This window comes from Mytilus edulis, chromosome 6 (assembly GCF_963676685.1).
Source record: "Mytilus edulis chromosome 6, xbMytEdul2.2, whole genome shotgun sequence".
Lineage (NCBI taxonomy): Eukaryota > Metazoa > Mollusca > Bivalvia > Mytilida > Mytilidae > Mytilus > Mytilus edulis.
The window spans coordinates 17,701,888-17,722,626 of NC_092349.1; the positions used below are offsets into that span (position 1 = coordinate 17,701,888).

The 20,739-nt window shown below is 32.6% G+C and overlaps 3 protein-coding genes across 5 annotated transcripts; 1 reads left to right on the forward strand and 2 right to left on the reverse strand.

Annotated features, from left to right (window-relative positions):
* Window positions 1–1,059: 1,059 nt before the first annotated feature.
* On the reverse strand, window positions 1,060–2,038 carry LOC139526238 (uncharacterized). Its single transcript, XM_071321367.1, has 2 exons — window positions 1,670–2,038; window positions 1,060–1,536 (listed from the first exon to the last, which is right to left on the reverse strand). The coding sequence occupies exons 1-2, from the start codon at window positions 2,036–2,038 to the stop codon at window positions 1,060–1,062; spliced, it is 846 nt and encodes a 281-aa protein (XP_071177468.1).
* A 25-nt stretch (window positions 2,039–2,063) lies between these two features.
* On the reverse strand, window positions 2,064–2,531 carry LOC139526239 (craniofacial development protein 2-like). Its single transcript, XM_071321369.1, has one exon. The coding sequence runs from the start codon at window positions 2,529–2,531 to the stop codon at window positions 2,064–2,066; it is 468 nt and encodes a 155-aa protein (XP_071177470.1).
* A 2,239-nt stretch (window positions 2,532–4,770) lies between these two features.
* Window positions 4,771–20,084, forward strand: LOC139527266 (meiosis-specific nuclear structural protein 1-like). 3 transcript variants are annotated; one of them, XM_071322610.1, is made up of 5 exons: window positions 4,771–5,135; window positions 8,403–8,460; window positions 11,072–12,435; window positions 17,661–17,783; window positions 19,537–20,084. In XM_071322610.1, the coding sequence occupies exons 3-5, from the start codon at window positions 11,091–11,093 to the stop codon at window positions 19,710–19,712; spliced, it is 1,644 nt and encodes a 547-aa protein (XP_071178711.1). In that variant the 5' UTR covers window positions 4,771–5,135; window positions 8,403–8,460; window positions 11,072–11,090; the 3' UTR covers window positions 19,713–20,084. The 3 variants fall into 3 exon arrangements, with proteins under 3 accessions (XP_071178711.1, XP_071178712.1, XP_071178710.1); XM_071322611.1 differs by lacking the exons at window positions 4,771–5,135; window positions 8,403–8,460 and adding an exon at window positions 8,017–8,366 and having other exon boundaries at window positions 19,537–19,726; window positions 19,843–19,899; XM_071322609.1 differs by lacking the exons at window positions 4,771–5,135; window positions 8,403–8,460 and adding an exon at window positions 8,017–8,366.
* Window positions 20,085–20,739: the final 655 nt, after the last annotated feature.

Below are 20,739 nucleotides of genomic sequence, written 5' to 3' on the forward strand. Positions count from 1 at the left end.
ATTCTGAGCCATAAAACAGTACATATTTGACATTGCTGTTGTAGATTTTAAGTTTTGTGTTTCTGGCAAGGGATGACGATTTCAATATTGGTATGAGTAGACAAAAGGATGTTCTAACCTTACTAGGTATTGCTTTGATGTCTTTGGTGGTCCCATTATCACTGCTTATTACGCTGCCTAGGTGTGTAAAGTCTTTTATTTACTCGATGTTTATGCATCCAATCTTAATTGGAATTTTATTTCATTGGTCGTTGATTGACATGACTTTCGTTTTCTCGATGTTTATTTTGAGCCCAAGTTTGTTTGACATAGTATTCAGTCTTGATGTTTTCTTTGCATTTGTGTTCTGTTGCTAGATAGTAAGCAAACGTCATCTGCAAAGTCTAAATCTTCAAGAAAGAGGTTGAGTGTCCATCTTATCCCAGTTGTTTCATTTCCTAAGGTTGATCGAGGAGACGAGGAGAGATTATGCACCCTTGTCTGACGCCTGTATCCACTGAGAACCAATCAGAAAGTTGTCCATTGTGTAACACACTACATTCATACTTGTCATAGAATATCTTTATTAGCTTGATTATTTTCGATGGTACTCCATATGCTCTTAGTATATGCCCCAGATATTCTCTCTTATAACACTGACAAATGCTCTTTGAAAGTCAATGAAGTTGAGTACTATTTTGTTCCGCCACTCTTTGGATTGCTCTTTGATGTTTCGGAGGGTAAACAGATGGTCAATGCAGCCTCTGTTATTTCTAAAACCTGCCTGTTCTTCACGCAGCTTACTGTTAATGGAATCAGTTATCTATTTTTGATGACTCTAAGGAAAACGTTACTAGGGATTGAAAGTAGTGATATTCCTCGCCAGGTTGCAAAGTTTCAGATCTCCCTTCATTTGCAATTTTATAATAATTCCTTTGTCCTATTCAGTGGGTATTTCTTCATCTAACCATATGTTGGTAAATAGATAATGTAGTATCTCGCTTGTTGATTGTATGTATTATTTTAGTAATTCTGCACTGATGTTATATATGCCTGGTGCTTTACCATTTTTCAGTTGTCTTATTGCCTTTTGGATCTCATCATTGCATACAGCTCTGTGTCTATTTCAAGTGTATCTCCAAACGTTTGAATGTCTGGTATATCATTGTTGGTTTCAGCCCTATTCAGGATAGTTTTAAAGTGTTCTGTCCAACGATCAAAGATTTCCTTGTTGGTAGTTAGTAGCTTCCCCTCTTTGAATAGTACTGGTGCATCATTATTCCTGGACTTTCCACATAACTGCCTAGTGATTTTATATACTACACTGAGCTCTCCACGCTTTGGCGCTTCTTCAGCTGCATTTGCAAGTTCTTCAACATAGTTTCTCCCATCATTCTTTGCCCCTTTTTTAACTTCTTTGTCTTTATCTCTATAGTCTGATTGCAATTTGGGTTTCAATCTGTTAGATTTAGATGCATTAAGTTTTATTTTTATGGCTTTCCTTTCCTTGATGTTTTCCCAAGTCTTGTCTTTCAGCCACTGTTTTCTTCTTCTGTTCTTTAAACCGAATATACTTTCTCAGCTGTTTTAGTATAAATATCCTTGATGATATCCCAAATTTCAGTTATGTTTTCACCCATGTTTTCATTATTTTCACCAATTCACGGAGTACTTGGTATCTGTTTTTTACTGCAGTTTTAAATTTTTGTCCTATTTTGTTGTCCTTCAGTCTCTGCAGATCAAATGTTTTCCTGCTCAGCTCGTTAATTTTCGGAGCTTTCTTGAGCTTCAATTTAATTTTGCTAATAATCAGGTAGTGGTCACTTCCACAGTCTGTCCCACTTTTTACAGATACATCGTTCAGTGAATGCCGCCATCTGCCATTTATCATTAGATGGTCAATTTGATTTTTGTCTCTCCTGTTTGGCGATGTCCATGTAAGTTTATGTATCTCTTTGTGCTGGAACATTGTACCACCAATAACCAGATCATTTAGTCCACAAAATTCAATCAGCAGGTTTCCGTTTTCATTACAAGTTCCACATCCGTTGTTACCCATTATTATCTCCACTTCTATGTTGCCATTACCGTCCTACTTTTGCATTCAAGTCTCCATTAACAAGTGCAACATCATGGGTATGTACTCCTTCCATTACACTTCTGAACTTTTCATAGAAGTCGGTTTTAGTTTCAATGTCTGCTTCATTAGTTGGTGCATAGGATTGTATCAGAGTAAGTTTAACATATTTTGAATGGAATCTTGCTGTTATTAATCTCTCACCTATATGTTTCCATTCTATAAGAGCTTTACTTGCTTGCTTATTCATTATGATGGCTACAACTTCTCTATGAATATTATCTTTTCTCCCAGAGTAAACTATCTTCTGTCCATTTGTTGTAATAACTGACCCATAACCTGTCCACCAGCATTCACTTATGCCCAAAATATCGATGTTATAGTTCAACATTTCTTTTTCAATCTGCGCAGTTTTTCCTACTTCGTACTTGGTGCGGAAATTCCATCCACCCACTCTAAGTAGTGATTTTGGCATCAGAAGTCCATTTCACGTTTTATTAGCATCATCTCTGCTTTCACTAATAACAGTCATTCCATCAACAGTTTGATGAATGTCTCCTTGAGTACCGGTGAAGTTATTTTGATTTACTAGTGTGAGGTCCTTAGCGTAGGGGTATTTTTTACATGATAGGGGTGCTGACACTATGCATACCTCTCCTCCCTTTCTCATCCGTGCTTGAGACCGGTAATGGCGGAGGACCTGGGTCATTTCTGTTGGGGATTCAATCCCCGAGACGATTGCTGTTGCTAACGAGTTCCATCTACCCAGATTTTCTGTCTGGATTTACTTCCATAATCTTTATTCAAAAATCCATTCACAAGGCAGTGATGCTATTTAACCTATAGCTTGGACAAGGCTAATGAGTGCTAGGGCATGTCCATACGCCGGTGGGCATACACACTGCATTTCTAGGGCCCTTGTTGCTCCGAGATCCTCTACAGATAATACCTAGGTCAATATACCTAGTGCCAGCGGCAATGTTAGAGTATTAAACCACCACTGCACTAGACGCATACACAATCCCTATGACAGAACCACCAACACACATTCCAACTTACGGATAGTTTATACACGGACCGGGAACAGGCTTTGTTGATTATTAATACTGATCATGGCAAAACACAAAATGATTTTAAACTTAATTCAAATATAGCAAGCATTACTTCTCTAGACTATGTTAGTGTAACAGTGTAATGCTTACATCCAAAATGAAATTATTTATCATTCTAATATGACGTGCTTCTTTCGCTTTGTGAACAAACACATGCTCTAAATCCAATAAAATTTGTTTGCACATGCGTATATTGACATCTTCAAAATTATAATGAATTTTCTCAAATTATCATACACTTAACACATTTCCTTAACTACAAAACACTTTCAAACTCTTTAATGGTGCACATGATGTTACTTATTCATTTATTATGACTGTAATGTGTTGCATTCCGAAATTGACATATTGGACCTAGATACGACAACCGCTCATGCTGGCTGTTCAAACTCCTCCCTCTGAAAAATTACATTGCCAGCCGTTTGCCTCTTTACAAACAAAAAAGGGAGATTCATGGAAGAGCCTTCACAAACTCTTTTACACTTATACTCATCGGACATAGAAATTACCTTAATTGTCCTATTTAGAATCGAAATAATTGATGCAAGCTATACTTTGTTGTAGTTTAACATGGGTAGGCAGTATATTCGTGTTATTTTAGCCCTCACTGTTGTTCGGGCAAAAATAATCATTGTTAATTTTTCTTAAGTAAAAAGCGGGAAAATATTTTGGTTTCCGTCTTCAAATGTTACCTCGTGATCAAGTTTCTGTCTAACTTTTGTTACAGTCAAAGAGTGTTTAACAAAGTCATTGATGTAAAATATATTACCTCTATATACAAGGGTTGATATAAAAAGATAAATCCTTGCTAGACAGTATGTAAATATCAACTGAAAAAAACAATATCCATCTGGCAAGGTAATTACTGAAAAATGACAGACATATATTTTATAAATTTGGAATCGGGTGTAATCTCTTCGACACAAAAATACTTTCGTCAAGTTTCAAAATGTTTTATGAAGGCTTCACAAAATAATTAATGTCTGCAAAAAACACCCAGACTGTATCTAAATGGTAACCATAAAACATAAATGAATCCATTTATCAGTAAAGATCAGTAAAGGTTGAGAAAATAAAATATGATATATTTAAAATTTTGAACAAATGTTAAATATATACTAGTAAAATTCCACGAAGGTTTAACAAAGACGTTGGTGTCTAAAATACTTAATTATCTCAGACATTCTGCCAAAAACAAATTCCATTTATTGTCAAATTAAGGGAAAAATTGAAGAAGAAAAAGTTTCAAAATGTTGCTGTTGCTCTGTATTCTTAAATCCGCTTAAACCGAAGAGCTCTACGCTATTTAACTTTAATGATGACGACACGGACGCTGACGCAGACGTGGACAACGGAATGTTCGACCGCTATGTCCCGTCCTGTAGTTTCATACCAAGTTCTACAATAAAACACTTATATAAAGTTTTCAATTATGTTACAATACGCCTGCTTGAATCTAAAGCAAATTGATAATACTAACAAGATGACATTGTACATTGTAACCTTTATCTCTATCACGCCTTCGAACATAGTTTTTAAAGGTAAATAACGACATTCATACCGACTTACGGATACCGATACACGCACCGGTAAAATAGTGTAAGATTTTAAAGTACTGATAGAATTTTAGATAACTTTTCAATACCTTCAATAGGTATAGTGCTTTATAAATTACAATTTGATAGATAATTTGTGTATTCAGTTTGCCATTTAAACTCATTATCACCATGTTATAACAGTAAAACTAATATACATCTTAACAACATGTAGTGTATGCAACGTAAGTGTTACTATTCTGTTTATTCATACGGGATAATTTTGTGACAAACTGATATTAAAAAAATCTTGTTTCCGATTAGATTCACCTTAAGTTTCAGTAAATATGCTGATAGGAATGTTTGTCTTGAAAGAGATATGTTCAGTGGCCAGATAAAATGCAGATAAAAAGAGACTTGTGAATTCTTAAGGTAAGTCGGGTTATTTTGTATTCGAGGACAAGAAAATGAGTGCTATATTTTTAGTTTTTATTTTGATGGGAAATCAGGGCGGATCAACTAAACGGTTCCAAACATTTAAAAGGGGAGGTCCCTATCCAGGATAAAAGGGGGAGGGTTTCAACCGTATGTCCTCGAACAACAGCATTGGTTAAAAAATAAGGGTGTTCAAACCTCTGGACACCCCTGGATCCGCCACTGGAAAGGATGCTACCGTAGTTTTTAAAGCATCTTTGACAGTTACAGTCAAATTGTTGTACAATTTGTCTATACTCGGGTGGGGTCTATAGGTTCACTACAGATACTTGTCTGCTTAAGAGGACGGGAGGTGCGGTAACCCAGTGGTCGAAGAAATTCATATTAATAGACCTTAGACATTGTACTTTGAAGTTGTAAGTTGGAATCCCGCCCTTAGAAAGATTTGTTTGACTTGAATCTTAATTGACAAACATTGCCAGATTATCTGCTGAAGGTCTTTCCTTGTAAATTGGCATTCTTGTTTTCTACACAAATTGGTGGCTATGGCTACATAAAAGCCGAAAGTGTCGTTAAACACCAAATCATTAATGATAGTTTGTGTAAATCTTTTAAGGATGTACTTTGGTGAGGTTTTGGAATTTATGTCAAATGTTCGGATTTCTCTGTGTTTTTCCATACAATACATTGTAAAACATTATGCCCAATAACACCCTTTTTTTTTTATATAAGACTTAATAGCTCATGAATCATCATTTACCAAAATTTTAGAAGATTCTTGATTTTCTTTCTTTTGTTTTGAGACCCAAATAATACCAATGCAAATATAAGGTAAAAGACCAAGTCAGCCTTTTCCCGCCATATTTTAACTCTCAAATGTACCAAAAAGAAGGTCCATGACCTATCAATAATTTTAGCTTATCTTTATCCTTACTTTATGCTCTACTAGCTTATAGTATCAATTTTATTTTCTTATGATTTTTTTTACAAAACTTCACATAAGTACATCCTTAAATATTATTTGCTGTTTTTTTTTTTGAACGTTGTATCCAAAGTCGGGAACCTGGTGTTCAGTGGTTGTCGTTTGTTTATGTGGTTCATACGTGTTTCTGTTTTTTTATATATAGATTAGACCGTTGGTTTTCTTGTTTGAATGATTTTACAATAGTCAATTTTGTGCCCTTTATAGCTTGCAGTAAGCTAGTGTGGCCCAATGCTAATTGTTGAAGACCGTAATATGACCTTTAATGGTTTACTTTTGCAAATTATAACTTGGATAGAAAGTTGTCTATTTGGCACTCATCATGCCTCATACAACATCTTCTTCTGTCTCTTTATCATAAATCGATCATTGGGTATAAACATGGGTTCTACTTCGGCGCTAAAACGTCCGATTGTTTTCGCTCAAATGTCCTATCAATGCGCTAAAATGTCCTCCGCCGAGTTATCTTCCCCGCTTCATAAGCTCTAAATTTATATGTGGTTTTTAGTACAAAAAGTTGTGGTATGATTGCAAGTTAGAACATTTGACAGCATAGTTCAAAATGTCGGAGATGTAAGTAACAATAGATCACCATACACCTTTTAAAAAATTAACACCATCCATATTCTATAGTGGGCACTAAAAGACTCAAACAAAACAAAATAATAAACAATTCAAATGACAAAACTATAACAGCCTGTTATATAACAACAAAGTAAAACGAACACAATATGACAGACACAACATACACACCATAAATTGATGGCTCCTAAATTACACTGCTTACGAAGAATCAGCAATCGTTTCATTTTTTAATTCTTTTCACATAACGTGATGTTTATCTCAAGTACAAATAAATTGACACTCAGGCTATTTACTTTTCAAACCTTGTAGTTCTTTTATTGGGTAGTTTCTGTCAAGGATTCAGTATACGTCTCATCGTATCATAGGTTAACACTGTATTCATGATAGACGACTTGTTGAAAACCATGTCAACAATATGTTATCTACCATGTCAGAATAACAGACCATTTTTGGCTAAATGTCCGAAGAGTTTTTGTAATGTGTCAAAGAATTGGCACGAGGAGCTCAACCGTCTCTCCCACACCTAGAGACGTGTTAAAAGTTGTACAAAAACCTCACAAGATATTGATCTACAAATTAAGACACATAATTACAATAGTTTGATTTATCTCATATCTTTCGTCCTTGTGTATGAGTTGGCTGTACACGTAATTCAAATTAAGCGTGGAAATTTTTTACGATTTCTTATCATTGATAATAGCGTTGTGAATAATTAAAAGACGATGATTAAAAAAAAACAAGAACTTTTTCACTTTGTGAGATGCAAATACATTTGGTGAATTGGTAATGTTTTTTTTATGTAAAAAAAGAAGTATATTTAGTTTTATCTTGATAGATAATCACACACAGGTATAATTGTTTGTGGGTCTAATGCATTGCTATTTTTTGTCATTCTATGTTGTTAGGATACCATCTTATAGTGGTAAGCACACATTTTCCTTTCCCCCACAAAATAAAACATATGTTAATCAGGTCTGTGGTTAGAGAACGACCATTTAACTTTCAATAAAGGAGAAAAGAAGAGTATGTTTTTTTTTTGTATCACACAATAAAATTTCCTGTTCCCTTACCTTTTCAAAACAGTTGTCAAAAGTATTGATTGATAGTATTTGTATAATAAAAATCTATTTCATAATGTTTTCACGGTAAATATGAGCTGGGTATAATTACTACCTGTTAATGTGCAAATAACAGCAGGTACAAAGCCATGAATAGATTTAAACTATCGACGTATCTATAAATCGTTATAGCAATTGATTTGATAATTTTGTTCTATTCAATATTTATTTTACAAAAAAAAAACTCTCATTCAAATACAATTTATCTATATAGGATTACCATACTTTAGAGTAGACATTTTCAATGGCAGATTCTAATAAAATAAGCATTATCGATGAATATTTCAGTCATTGCATGACTTTAAAGATTTCAAAATCTCCAGGTGAACGAACGTATGGCAAAGTCTATACCTGTAATTGCAGAAAATTTCAACATGTAACTAGCGTACTTTAATTAACACAACTTCAATAGACTGTGTATAGGAACTTCAGTAGTATTTAAATTCGATAAGTATTTATTTTTCGGCTTTTTGAAATTGACTGTAATTAAACAAGTAAGCTACCAGAGTACAGGAATATTGACATAAGTAAGATTGTTCACTGGTAAGTACAATATTAATATTCTAATTATATTTTCAGCAATTTATAAGTTTTCACCACAAGGAAGAAATAGTGTAGAAGTCAAAGAACTTTGTCAGTAAGTTATTCAGTTAATAATTTCATTACTATTGTACACATTAATGCACATTTAATTACTATAGTTTTAGTTTTTTTCTACAGCTTTATAAAATAAGGATCTTTGGTAAAATTGCTAATTGGACAACTATTCAACAGAGACCAAATGACATAACAGTAACTATAGGTTTCCGTATTCTGACTTCAACGATGCGCAAAAGCAGTACCACATATTCAGGTATAAAATTTCTCTTTTTTTATATGGTTATAATTATAACTAACTTGTTTTTCTACGCCGCATTGTTAAAATCGGTTGTCACGGAGATCACGTGCGTTCATAAATAGACAACAGAAGATGTGGTATGAGTGCCAAATGAGAAAACCCTCCATCCAAATCACAATTGGTAAAAGTAAACCATTATAAGTCAAAGTACAGCCTTCAACACGGAGCCTTGGTTCAAACCGATCAGCAAGCTATGAAAGGCCCCAAAAATGTATGTCTATTTATAAGGAAAATAAAATATTCGCAGATAACACAGTTTGTTTCTTAATATTCTAGTACAAGTGTTTAGAAACGGTATTATATTGTAATTATTGGTTCAAAGGATTTAATGCTAGTTTTAATACCAAATATTACTAGAGAAGCGCTTGTCAATACTTGAGAAAAACCCACTCTTAACATAGAGGATTAAGCATGGTATACCATTAGATTGATGTTCCTTTATGTCCTACCCTTCAGGAAAGTTTTATAGCAGTGTTTATTAGAAGTCAAAAAAACTTTATATAAGGCTATATTGCTTCATGCTCTGTCTACAAAATATAAAGTAGGATCTAGATGGGGTATGCAGAACAGAGAATAGTGATCAAAACGTGTATTAATTGCAAAAAAAAAGAGGAAAAATGGTAAAAAAATAAAGAACAGCAGTGGCGGATGCAGCCATTTTAAAAAGGGGGAGAGGGTCTAGTTTTATGTCCCCATTCAAATGCATTGATCGGCCAAAAAAGGGGGTTCCAACCCCGGACCCCCGGATCCGTCAATGAACAGAGAATTAAAAGAATGCTTACATGTATTATCTACAATAATATTCATAAGGAATAAAGAAAAATGGACAAAATTTATATAAAAAACCAAATAAAAGATCCGTCTTACAGACTCTCATACATATTTAATTTTCAATCTTAGCTACGGTTAATTTAAAAGACACAAATCGATTTTTCCTTTTCCAATTAAAGAGTGTAAATATCGATAATAATGAAGTCTTACGAGAAAGTGTAGCGGATAAAGATCTGAAATTAAGCATTGTGCATTTTGATGGTTAGTGATGATACTATCTAATTAATATGTATACAGTTGAAATCTTAAATTTCCAAACGGTATGAAATCCGCCTTTAAGAGTATAATAAAGGAAGATAGAAGCATCAATAGAATAAATTTAAAAGTTTAAGTGAAGTTCGTATTAAGTGCGTAAGTATTATACGAGAGGGTCAGTAAGGGGGAGGTCTATAAACTGTATTCTATGATTTTATGGCCCGATTTTCTCCATTCTTTATGTATTTTGCCTGTTATTCTGTATTCTTAATCTTTATACTGAAGCCTCAATTATTCTCTATATTGTTTTATCTTGATATGTTTTTCTCCATTCCATCTAGACCCTCATATGTCATTGTCATATTGCCAATGCAATCTATTCAAAAGATGATACATATTTTACCGAACTTTCTATATATCATGTCAAATATAAATTTAATTATTCGTCTGACGTACATGTATATACAAAATTTAGTCCTGGTATCTATGATGAGTTTATTTATGCCGATTTCTTCTTCTTCTTTCTTTGCTTGAGGGTTGCAAGACTTAGTGGTTCCAATTAACATTTATAAAAGGTTAATTCACAGAAAATGAGCATATCAATACCTATAAGTGCTGACCATTGCAATGTTGACAACCGAGGGAACGAACGTCCATAAAACAATAACAGCAACCAAGGAAACCTGTTTCATAGCTGTCAATTTTCTGGAATCATTTACTGCCCCTCAATTCGAAATTTCTGAGGTAATGTAAGGGAAATATTTTTTTTCATAAATATCTTATCCCATTCCCGTCCTCCATTTCCCCGATACGACCTACATAATAAGACTTACCACTGGGTTCGATCTTAGGGAGCCTGATATTCTTACACTTCCGGAGCACCCGAAGTCACCCACTATTTTTAGTGGGTTCGTGTCACTCATCATTTGGTTTTGTATGTTGTGTCTTGAACACGGTTGTTTGTCTCTTGGTCTTTTGTTGCCATTTTGCTGTCGGTTTATTTTCTACTTATGAGCTTGAATTAAAGGAGAAACCGAAAATGCTTTTTTTCATGTGCGTTTTGATGGTTTTATACTCCCTCGTGGTGTTTCATCCGTGTGTACAGTATGAGCCACAAAAATGCTAAAATCAATCCACCAAGGACAATGTATATCATAATCTATGCAATTAAACTTATAAAAAGTAAACATATATATTACATAGCCATTCACTTAATTCTGAATTTGGTAGATAGTTGTCGCATTGTTAAACATACCTTACTCCTAACTTTTTTTATGACAATGTTAACAAATAAACATGTGATACTATGATTACAATCTTACAGATATCATATATGAAAAAAAATGCCGTTAAGGAAAGAGGAAACGATCATAGAGAGCAAGGGATTCATTCGGTACCAGAAGGGACCAGTTTCATTAGAGTCAGAGAGACGAAAAGCTATAATTCTGGTGGAGGAAGTAGAGAAAATTGTCAGCCATTTTAAAAACAAGTGGTTGAAAGACGCAACAGACGACCATGTTGATTCGTGGATTGACCTTATTGCACTCGCTAAAGAGCATGCCGGGATGCCAAAGTGTAAAACTGTTGAAGAATTTGGACAAGAACTAACTAAAATCCGAAAACATGAAGCCATGTCTGAAAATAAAATATTATTAAATGATATGTTGAAAATTGCAGAAAGAGCTAAAATGTTTGATGGAATGATTCCAGATATTCACAATAAATTACAAAGGGCATTTGAAAGGGTATCAAAGTATTGTATTAGTTTTTCTTTAGAATCTGAAAATCAGGACATAAGAGCAATTCAGGATTATGAAAATAATATACTGAAATGGGAAGAGGATATTCCGAATGGGTTAGCAGAAGTTAACAGAAAATACCATGATTACTTGGAAGCAAAGAACATTTCAATGGAAGCTTATATAGAAACGTATGGAAATATACTTCATAATATGACTTACACACTTGAATCTCTTCCAAAAGTATGTGAGCCTATGAGAGACTGGGTGCTAGCAGACGAAACTTATCCAAGAAAAATTATGCAGGAAATTAGAAAAATTGAGAAGAAAAAAGAAGAAGTTTCCGAATCACATCGGAGACAGTTTAACCGGAAGAATGAAGATAGTTCCTGTGTTCAGAGGACGATTTATAATTCAAAGAAAGTCAAGGACCAGTTACAAAATGCAATGTATGAACGTAAACAATGTCGTAAAAGGGAAATGGCGGTACAAGACAATATTGATATTATCCAAGAGGACATGGATGAAAAAAAGAAAGAGTTAGATGAAACTCTTAAACAACTAAATAACAGAAAATCAAATTCTCCTACATTATTCGACGTTTTATCTGCGAAAGTTGATATCTTGCACGACGAAATACAAACATTGGAAAATCAGATGAAAGTTTATAGAAGAAACATGAGTAGAATGAAAGAAGATCGTCTGAGAGTTCAAAAAGATATTCATACATGTAAGAAAGTGCACGAAAAAACTTTAAAAGATACCCAGAAAGTATATGAAGTACTCGAACGAGAGGAACACAATGCTAAACGTTTGGCAGACCAAGACGCAGTGTTAGCAGCGCGAATCAAAGCTGCTTATCGAGTAAGACAGATAAAACTTCATCCATTGACAGTGAAAAAAATTTACCTCGGCGGATATGTGCCAGGACAAATGAATGGAGTTACAGGTAGGTTAGATCTAATTTCCTAATGCATGTAAAGTAGGACTTTGGTTAGCTTGCTTGTGTTGTTTTTATATTGTGCAGTTGTAATTGGGATGACTTATGTAGGTTTGACTATGCCTATACTGTAAACCAACTTATTTTCGCGGATATTTTATTTCGCGTTTGACATCTCTATTCCACTTCGCGGCTATTAAATTCGTGATGTCCTAATTTGCTTAGTGTTTAAAAATCCGATATTTACATATTCGCGGAGATTTCTTTTCACGTTATTTATTTTTTTGCGAAAATAAATCGCTTGCGAAAATTAGTTAGTTTACAATATATTTTGTTTGCAGGTGCATGTCAATTTTAATTACAATATTTGAGCAAATGTTTTTACAAACAAAATATGCAGGCCAACCAAATTTCTTCCCTTCAAGCAGTAAGAAAATAGCTCTAATGAGATATAAACAATTCTGTTAGATGATCGGATCGAAAAGTCCCAAATCTTTCTCTTCTCGGTTTTATGGCATAATAATGTTTATGAATAGCATTCTAATATTTGACAGTAGGAAGATTATAGGCGGGTAATTCCTTTTGAAAAAGTAAACTATTTGTCATTGTTTGTGGTTTGCAAAACTTGTTATAATCAGTTATACGTATATGTCCAAGTTCTTTCATAATTAAACGAGCCGTTTTGATAGAAGCTGGTAAAGTATGATCGGGACGAATTCGAGTTTGATATACGGACAATGCATTTATATATTGGAATGTTGGTATCTATATTTCCCCTTTTTATTGTTTATGCTCGTTGGGTTTCTGACTTGTTGACATGATATACCCGATCCTATTACTCCTGTGGTTGGGAGAGTTAGGCATCTCAAACTAAGTATTTGCAGCGACCTCTACAATGTGGATATATGTAATATGGTCATGAGCTAGAAATAGGCGAGAATTAACTTTTCACGAAAATGCATTTTATTCATACATGTTTTGTTGAATTCAGGACTTATTCGTACTAATAAGTGAAAAAAGGGACCAAGATTAAATTCGACAGCTTTACACGGTATTATATTACACAAAAAAATGAATAAAATATTTTTAATTGATTAAAAAAATTAATCGTGCTTTAATACAGAATTATTATAATTTAAATATTCAACATTGAAATAATTGTAAGGACAACTTCTTTCCAACAAAAAGCGGCCTTCAGTATTTTAAATTTTAAAACCATTTCAGATTTTTAATGAAGTATAATTTAAAGTAAATTTGCTTTGACGCAATTTCATGTTTTTTCCTATTTGCTAATAATCGAAAACTTGTTATAATCTTTGAATATACTTTCTTTAACAAAAGAACATTTTAGTAGACGAACTTATTATTTGTGATTGTGTATAAAGCAGTTGAAAAGTAAAGTTTTTAAATTACAAAAAAATGCACCCGAGGAGATACTTATCAATAACAAATATTTTAACACATTATCATATTATTTCCATTACTAAAACAAATATTTCCATTTCACTTTCCTAAAGGTTTAATACACTCGTTTATGTTAAGTTTAAATTATAATAAAACATTTACATAAAGAATTTTATTTCAAACAGGTAATAAGTTATATACATGATATATCGTTCATTTATGTGCGTGTTAAAATGTTATTTTCATTTTTTGGTCAAGTTGAAATATATAATTTTTTGGACAGTATCCAGGTTCGTTATTTATATAACAAATATTAAACTATCTATAGATGTATCATATGAAGGTGTTATCTTTACCCCCAGTGGCGAACTGCTACCCGAATAAGAAACAAATAAAGAATGTTACCTGTTACACCTGTAATAAACATTTTAAATTTTACGATCTAGCTGTATGTATAAAGTTTAAAAAGAAATATTTTTGACGACATAATATTGGTATGAAATTTATTAAAGTGTTTCTTCTTAAAAATTCACTTGTATCCTTGTTCCAGCATATGTTTAAGAATTGAATGCTTCTTTTTGCTATTTTATTTATGTGTTAGTCATGAATGTGGAAATTTATTGAGAAATACAATCTGATATTGGAATACCACGCGATTGCTTTCAGCCAATCAAAAGTACAGATTATAATGACACGAACATGCATGTAATAAAATAATATCATAATGCTGGACTTCAATCGGGTGAAATTATTTCATTCTGTGAATTCGACACATTCAGCTTTTTTCGTTTAAATTGTTTTACATTTGTCATATTAGGGTTTCGTTTGCTTTTTTTAATGGGTTTTGATCACTGTTGAAGGTTATAAAGTGACCTATAGCTGTCAACATCTACGTCATTAGTTCTCTGGGGATGGTTATCTCATTGGTAATTTGGTGATCATACCTTACGTGTATTATATGTTGTATGTACATCGCGGTTTTTCACACCTTGTCAACTTTCTGTTGTTTTGTGGATTTTTCCTATTGTTAACTTTCTGTTGCTTAGTTGATTGTAATTAGTGATCTCTCTGTTATTGTATCATTTAATCGTCTTTGTTTCATAATAGGTGTTTCCTATCCAATTTTTGTGTGTGAGGTTGATTAAAAAGGATAAGTTACTCCAAAAAAGTTGATTTTATTTTTAAAATTGGTATGGTGCAAATGATAAATTGTCAAAATGATATGAAAATCGCATCTCTCATATGTGAATCGAACGGAGCAGCACAATTTAGTACTTTCAAAACCCCAGAGCCCCTTTCAACATTGAGAAGTGCTTATATATTTGTGGCCTAGCTTTCTTTTAATTTTTTGTAAAGACTTACATGCTTTGTTTACATACGAGTTCAGTATATTATATGAATAAGGACTTCGTCACACATAAATATTTTTTTATTCCTTGACCATAGACCAATCAGATTTCAAATGGTCTCAAAAATGAATGGAAGAAACAAGCTATAAAATTTATTTCTAAATATAAAAGTATTGTGTCGTTTATGGAACCCTACATGTTTTCCTCTTCAACAACAGATATTTAGAATGCCCGAGAATCAAAATTGTAATAAAAAATGATTTTAAGTACAAAACGCCTGAGTGTTTTTTTTTTTAGATTACGCGATCTTTATAAATAGCCTAAGAATGACTACATGCGTAATATTGAACCGAACAACCACATTGTTTGCACACTATCCTTCTCGCTATTTCATGACAATCGAATCAATACTCAGTATAGAAAGTTATTCATACATTCATTAAACTTTGTTTATATAAATACTGTATACAGATGGTTCCTTGCTGGTGTGTACTGTTTGTACTGTTATAAATCAAATACACTACTGATAAGCGCAAACGGAAAGGACAAACACACTTGTCATATAATATTATAATTATCATCTAATAAATGTTTGTATTTATAAAAAAAATAAAGAAAGATGTGGTATGATTGCCAATGAGACAACTCACCACAAGAGGCCAAATGACACAGAAATAAACAGCTAAAGCTGAGGGATTTAGATAATTTAATGAATGCTTCGTTTTGTAACTGTATTGTGGTGTAAAGATGTTGACCATAGCTTGTTTTACGTTTACCGGAATTTAAAGAAAATTCTCTGTTACGAGCAATATTTTCTGTGTCAAATTTAGCAAGGGGTGTTCTTCATTTATACTATTTCGAAAATTCGAAAATTCGAAAAACTGTTGAGTTACCATAACATGCCAATTTTCTACCCCAAAAAAAAGCTGAGGCACCATACATGTATGTGTTTTGCAGTTTCAATTATACCCAAAGGTGTTAATAATTAATCAGAATTCGACATTTTTTTTTCAATGGATCTTTGATAGCTTAAACGCAGGACCAAAAATGTTACCATTGTCGCCTATGTAAATAATTACTTCCTTGTAACCGTATGAAAGGATATAATCATATGTCAAAATGATGTTCTTTTTCATGTTTATAGGTTTATCTTACAAATAAAGAACACCATTCTGACATATGATCATATCAGCTATATCCGATTATCTTGTTCTTTAATAATAAGATTACACAGAAATTTCTTACGATTACGCAATTTTTGACAGACCGAAGCCTTCCAAAAATTATATTTTATTTCCATATAAAATGCAACGTCAACTACTTCCCGTGCTATCTGTGGTGTTAATTAGTGCATAGTCTAAGAAATAAAATAAAAGTTTCGAATTATCTCGTCATTTCATGTTTGCAGCATATACATGTAATTATGAATCGAATGCCTTTTTTTCTCCTATTTGAGATTATCATATAAGATTGTGTGTACGGTAAACGTGAAAAATAGCTTTGGTCAACTCCTGCATGCATATTCAAAAACAGGTTTGAACGATTGAACTTGAAATAAATCATTTGTCTCGAGAAAAAGAAAAAAAATGCCTCTCAAAATCTAGCAATTGTAGTCAGAAATACACAACGCAAAATGTTACGATCTATATGTGTCAACTAAAATTATTATCTTAAAAGTAATAACATAAACGGTACCAATTGTACTGCACCAGGTACGCATTTCTACCATTAATGTTTCTTCAGTAATGCTAGAGGCCAAACTATTTGAAAATCTTATTCTTATTCATAAATTGGAGAGCTGATTAAATCAAACAGGATAAAAAGTAAAATAGCCAAAATCAGGGTATCTTGACCATTAATCATTGTTGTTAGTACACCATATGTGTACAGAGGAGTTTGCTATTAGTTGTTTATTTGATTTGTTATATTTGTCAATATGTTTGTCTATTCCCGTCATCCTTTTTATGCCCCATCTACGATAATAATGGGGCATTATCTTTTCTGGTCTGTGGGTCCGTTCGTCCATCCGTCTGTCCCGCTTCAGGTTAAAGTTTTTGGTCAAGGTAGTTTTTGATGAAGTTGAAGTCCAATCAACTTGAAACTTAGTACACATGTTCCCTATGATATGAACTGTCTAATCTTAATGCCAAATTAAAGTTTTTACCCCAATGTCACGGTCCACTGAACATAGAAAATGATAGTGCGAGTAGGGCATCCGTGTACTTTGAACACATTCTTGTTATATAATATTTAGAAAAAAACGTTAAACGAAGTTTCCTTTTTAACATGTCTAAAAGCTACTATATACGTGGTACATTTTCATCATGGGGTTTAGAATGTCACAGTTATCAATCAAGATGGCGGCCTAAGACCTATGACTCTAAATTTATCCAATCAAAACAGTTGTTACATGAAGATTGCATTATATTAGTTTATATTTTCAAAACATAATTGACACAACCATAACATTGTTGATTACAGATCATTTGGCTGAAGCCCTAAGGGTAACAGCAGCAGAAGTGGGTAAAAATTGGACGACACTTTACCGGAAGTTGCCATTTAATCCACCACGTGACAAGTCAAATCTTGACTATGACATTGAAGGTAATGGTTTGTAGAGAGAAATATAAATCTTTGCTTTGATAAATTGTTTATCTTTTGAAATATCTTTCATTATTTATTTTTTCAGTTTATTGATATAACAAAAATACATATATATGCAGTGTCATGTATAAAGCAACAATATAGAGCTTTCCAACATCGATATCGTAAATTATTACCCGCGATTGAGTCCCAATGTGAAGCTTTTTTGGCGAGTCAGCATACTTACTGTTGTCATGTGTTTGCAAAATTTATAAGATTTGTTGCCCTTCCTGAGGCTGTTACTCCGATGATAAATACCCATCTATAAGATTATAACTATAATTTGAGCAACTTGATATGGAATTTTAGAAGAAAGACAATACCATAGATTGGCAAATCCAATAAAACAGTATCTGTTGAAATCAGGCCTGGGGCCACTACATTGCAATGTAATGCATTACATTACAATTACTTTGTGATTTTTCCATTACAATTACAATTACAATTATATTTTTTCCCACATGTAATGCATTACATTACAATTACTTTGCCTGTGTAATGCATTACATTACACATTACTTTTTCAATATAAAAACAAAAAGCATTTGAAAAACCGAGGTATATGTACATATGTATACAGTGTTAGGGACATATACTTCAAATAGTAGTACAAGTAGATGTCAACATCATGTTCCGCACCATACCTGTGTCTATATCCTTTGATTGAGTAGTAGGAGACATGAAACTGAAAAAGTCACTTTTAAGTTTCTTAGGTGGTGGTAAAAAATAAATAAATTATCATATAATTTTGTTTCTAACATTGATCACTTAATCATTAAGACATCATTAAGGATTTCAAAGGGATATAATAAATGTGTCATTAAAGGATTATCTTATGAAATGCCTAAGGGTTCTGTGAGGACAAACTTAAGTTGAGAAGATTTGATTGCAATAAAAACATTGCGATATTAATTAGGTGAAATAACAACACAGACAGGACCCAAACCACAGTTTGGTTTAAAAATGTTGTTTGATATATTCAATATTTCATTGTAATACATGTAAGGTGTGTATAGAATTATGAAATTTTCATCTTCATATTTTTTTCATTGATCTATATAGTTTTGTTTGATAATTTTTTTTATAAGATTTTTCATAGACCACCAAACACCAAAATATTCCCATATCATATTAAACAAATATCAGAAACCAAGATCAAAGACTTGATATTTTTTACCATTTTATATTTCTTATCTTAATGTGTGTTTTAAAGATTGATGTAAATTATTTAATACAGTAATTAACTGTGACAAAATTTTTATTCCATACTTTCTTTTGTTTTTGTTAATATTTTATTTTTATTATACAATATTCTTCAATTTTATCTATCTTACCAATTTGTAATGAAAAGTAATGTACTGTAATGGAGGCATTACATCAATTTTTAACTAAAGTAATCATTACATTACATGTAATTGTAATGCAGAAAATGTGCATTACAAATTACTTTGCATTACATCCAAAAAAATGTAATATTACAATGCATTACAATTACAAATTACCATTACCCCAGGCCTGGTTGAAATGCACATTGTAATTCTCCAAAGTGTATAAAGTGCTATAAATTGTTTTTTAAAGGGAACTCTACTAAGTAAATTTATTCATCTTCCCGCTCACAAGATATCTCTATGAAGAGGAGTAAAGAGAGTAAAATAAATTGACTGATGCATACTTGAAGATTTAAGATTTTGATTATATTTTATTTTATTTACAGCAATTGACTGGACCCGATCGACAAACACAGAGTACAAAGACCTAGCCTACAAAGGCCTTGAGAAATGGAGAAAACTTAGCAACAAAGCCTCTACAAACGCCCTTATCAGGACCTTAAATAGTATGAAAAAACAGTCAATAGCTCAACAGCTACAAAGAACTGTCATTATAACATGACAAAAAGTCATTAGGTCAATGTTAACACCATGTGCTTTATTATACTATATATCTTAAATAGTATGGAAAAACAGTCAATAGCCCAACAGCTACAAAGAACTGTTATTATAACATGACAAAAAGTCATTAGGTTCATGTTAACACCATGTGCTTAATTATACTATATATTTATAATCAATGTTCAGCTACTTACCCAGACCTATTGTTTGTAGTATTGCTTTAACCACTGTTTTACATTTGTAATTAAAAAAAAACCAGACGTCTTTCATATACCGGTAGACATGTATCCATAGTTTCGACTAAATCCTATGTATATTATGCTATTAACCATGTACCAACAGTTATATTAAATAAAGTTGTGTTTATGCATAACTCACTTGATTTGCCATTAATTGTATGTGTGTATTACAAAATTACAGAAAACTACTCATACTTATTTCAATATAAAATACGTACAAAATCCTTCTTTGATAATATTTAGCCACATTCTCGCTCTTTTCCCCCTCGTTTTCGACTCTCGGCAAATACGACTTACCACAAGATCTCTTTATGAAATGAACAAGTCGACTGGTACCATTAGTTAAGTAGGTATAGTTAATAAATGCCAACAATACAATTGAGCTGACTTTACATTATACAATATATCATCGATAAAGTGGATTTGGGAGTTGTATGGTACATAGTGCTAGGTTCGTTTTCATTCTACTTGTAAAATGTCATACTTGTCATGTGGTTATAAAGAGAGACGAAAAATACAAGAAAGACATTCAAACTCATAAGTTGAAAATAAACTGACAACGACATGGCTAAAATCATGCCAAAAGTCTGTTATAGCATACACTCGAAATGCCTTCATAATCCAAACAAAGAGGGGATAGATACAAAAAGGACATTCAAACTCATAAGTCGAGAATAAACTGACAACGCCATGGAAAATAAAGAAATAGGCCAAAAAAAATCAACAGTATACAAAACACAACATTGAAAAGAATGAGCAACAAAAAACCCACCAAAAACCGGGGGTGAT

Coding starts and splice junctions, on each gene's coding strand:
- LOC139526238 (XM_071321367.1), bottom strand. CDS start 2,038: ATGGGTAACAACGGATGTGGAACTTGTAATGAAAACGGAAACCTGCTG. Junction 1,537..1,669: donor GACAAAAATTTAAAACTGCA/GTAAAAAACAGA, acceptor TTCGGTTTAAAG/AACAGAAGAAGAAAACAGTG.
- LOC139527266 (XM_071322610.1), top strand. CDS start 11,091: ATGCCGTTAAGGAAAGAGGAAACGATCATAGAGAGCAAGGGATTCATT. Junction 12,436..17,660: donor ACAAATGAATGGAGTTACAG/GTAGGTTAGATC, acceptor TGTTGATTACAG/ATCATTTGGCTGAAGCCCTA. Junction 17,784..19,536: donor TCTTGACTATGACATTGAAG/GTAATGGTTTGT, acceptor TTTTATTTACAG/CAATTGACTGGACCCGATCG.
- LOC139526239 (XM_071321369.1), bottom strand. CDS start 2,531: ATGCCAAAATCACTACTTAGAGTGGGTGGATGGAATTTCCGCACCAAG.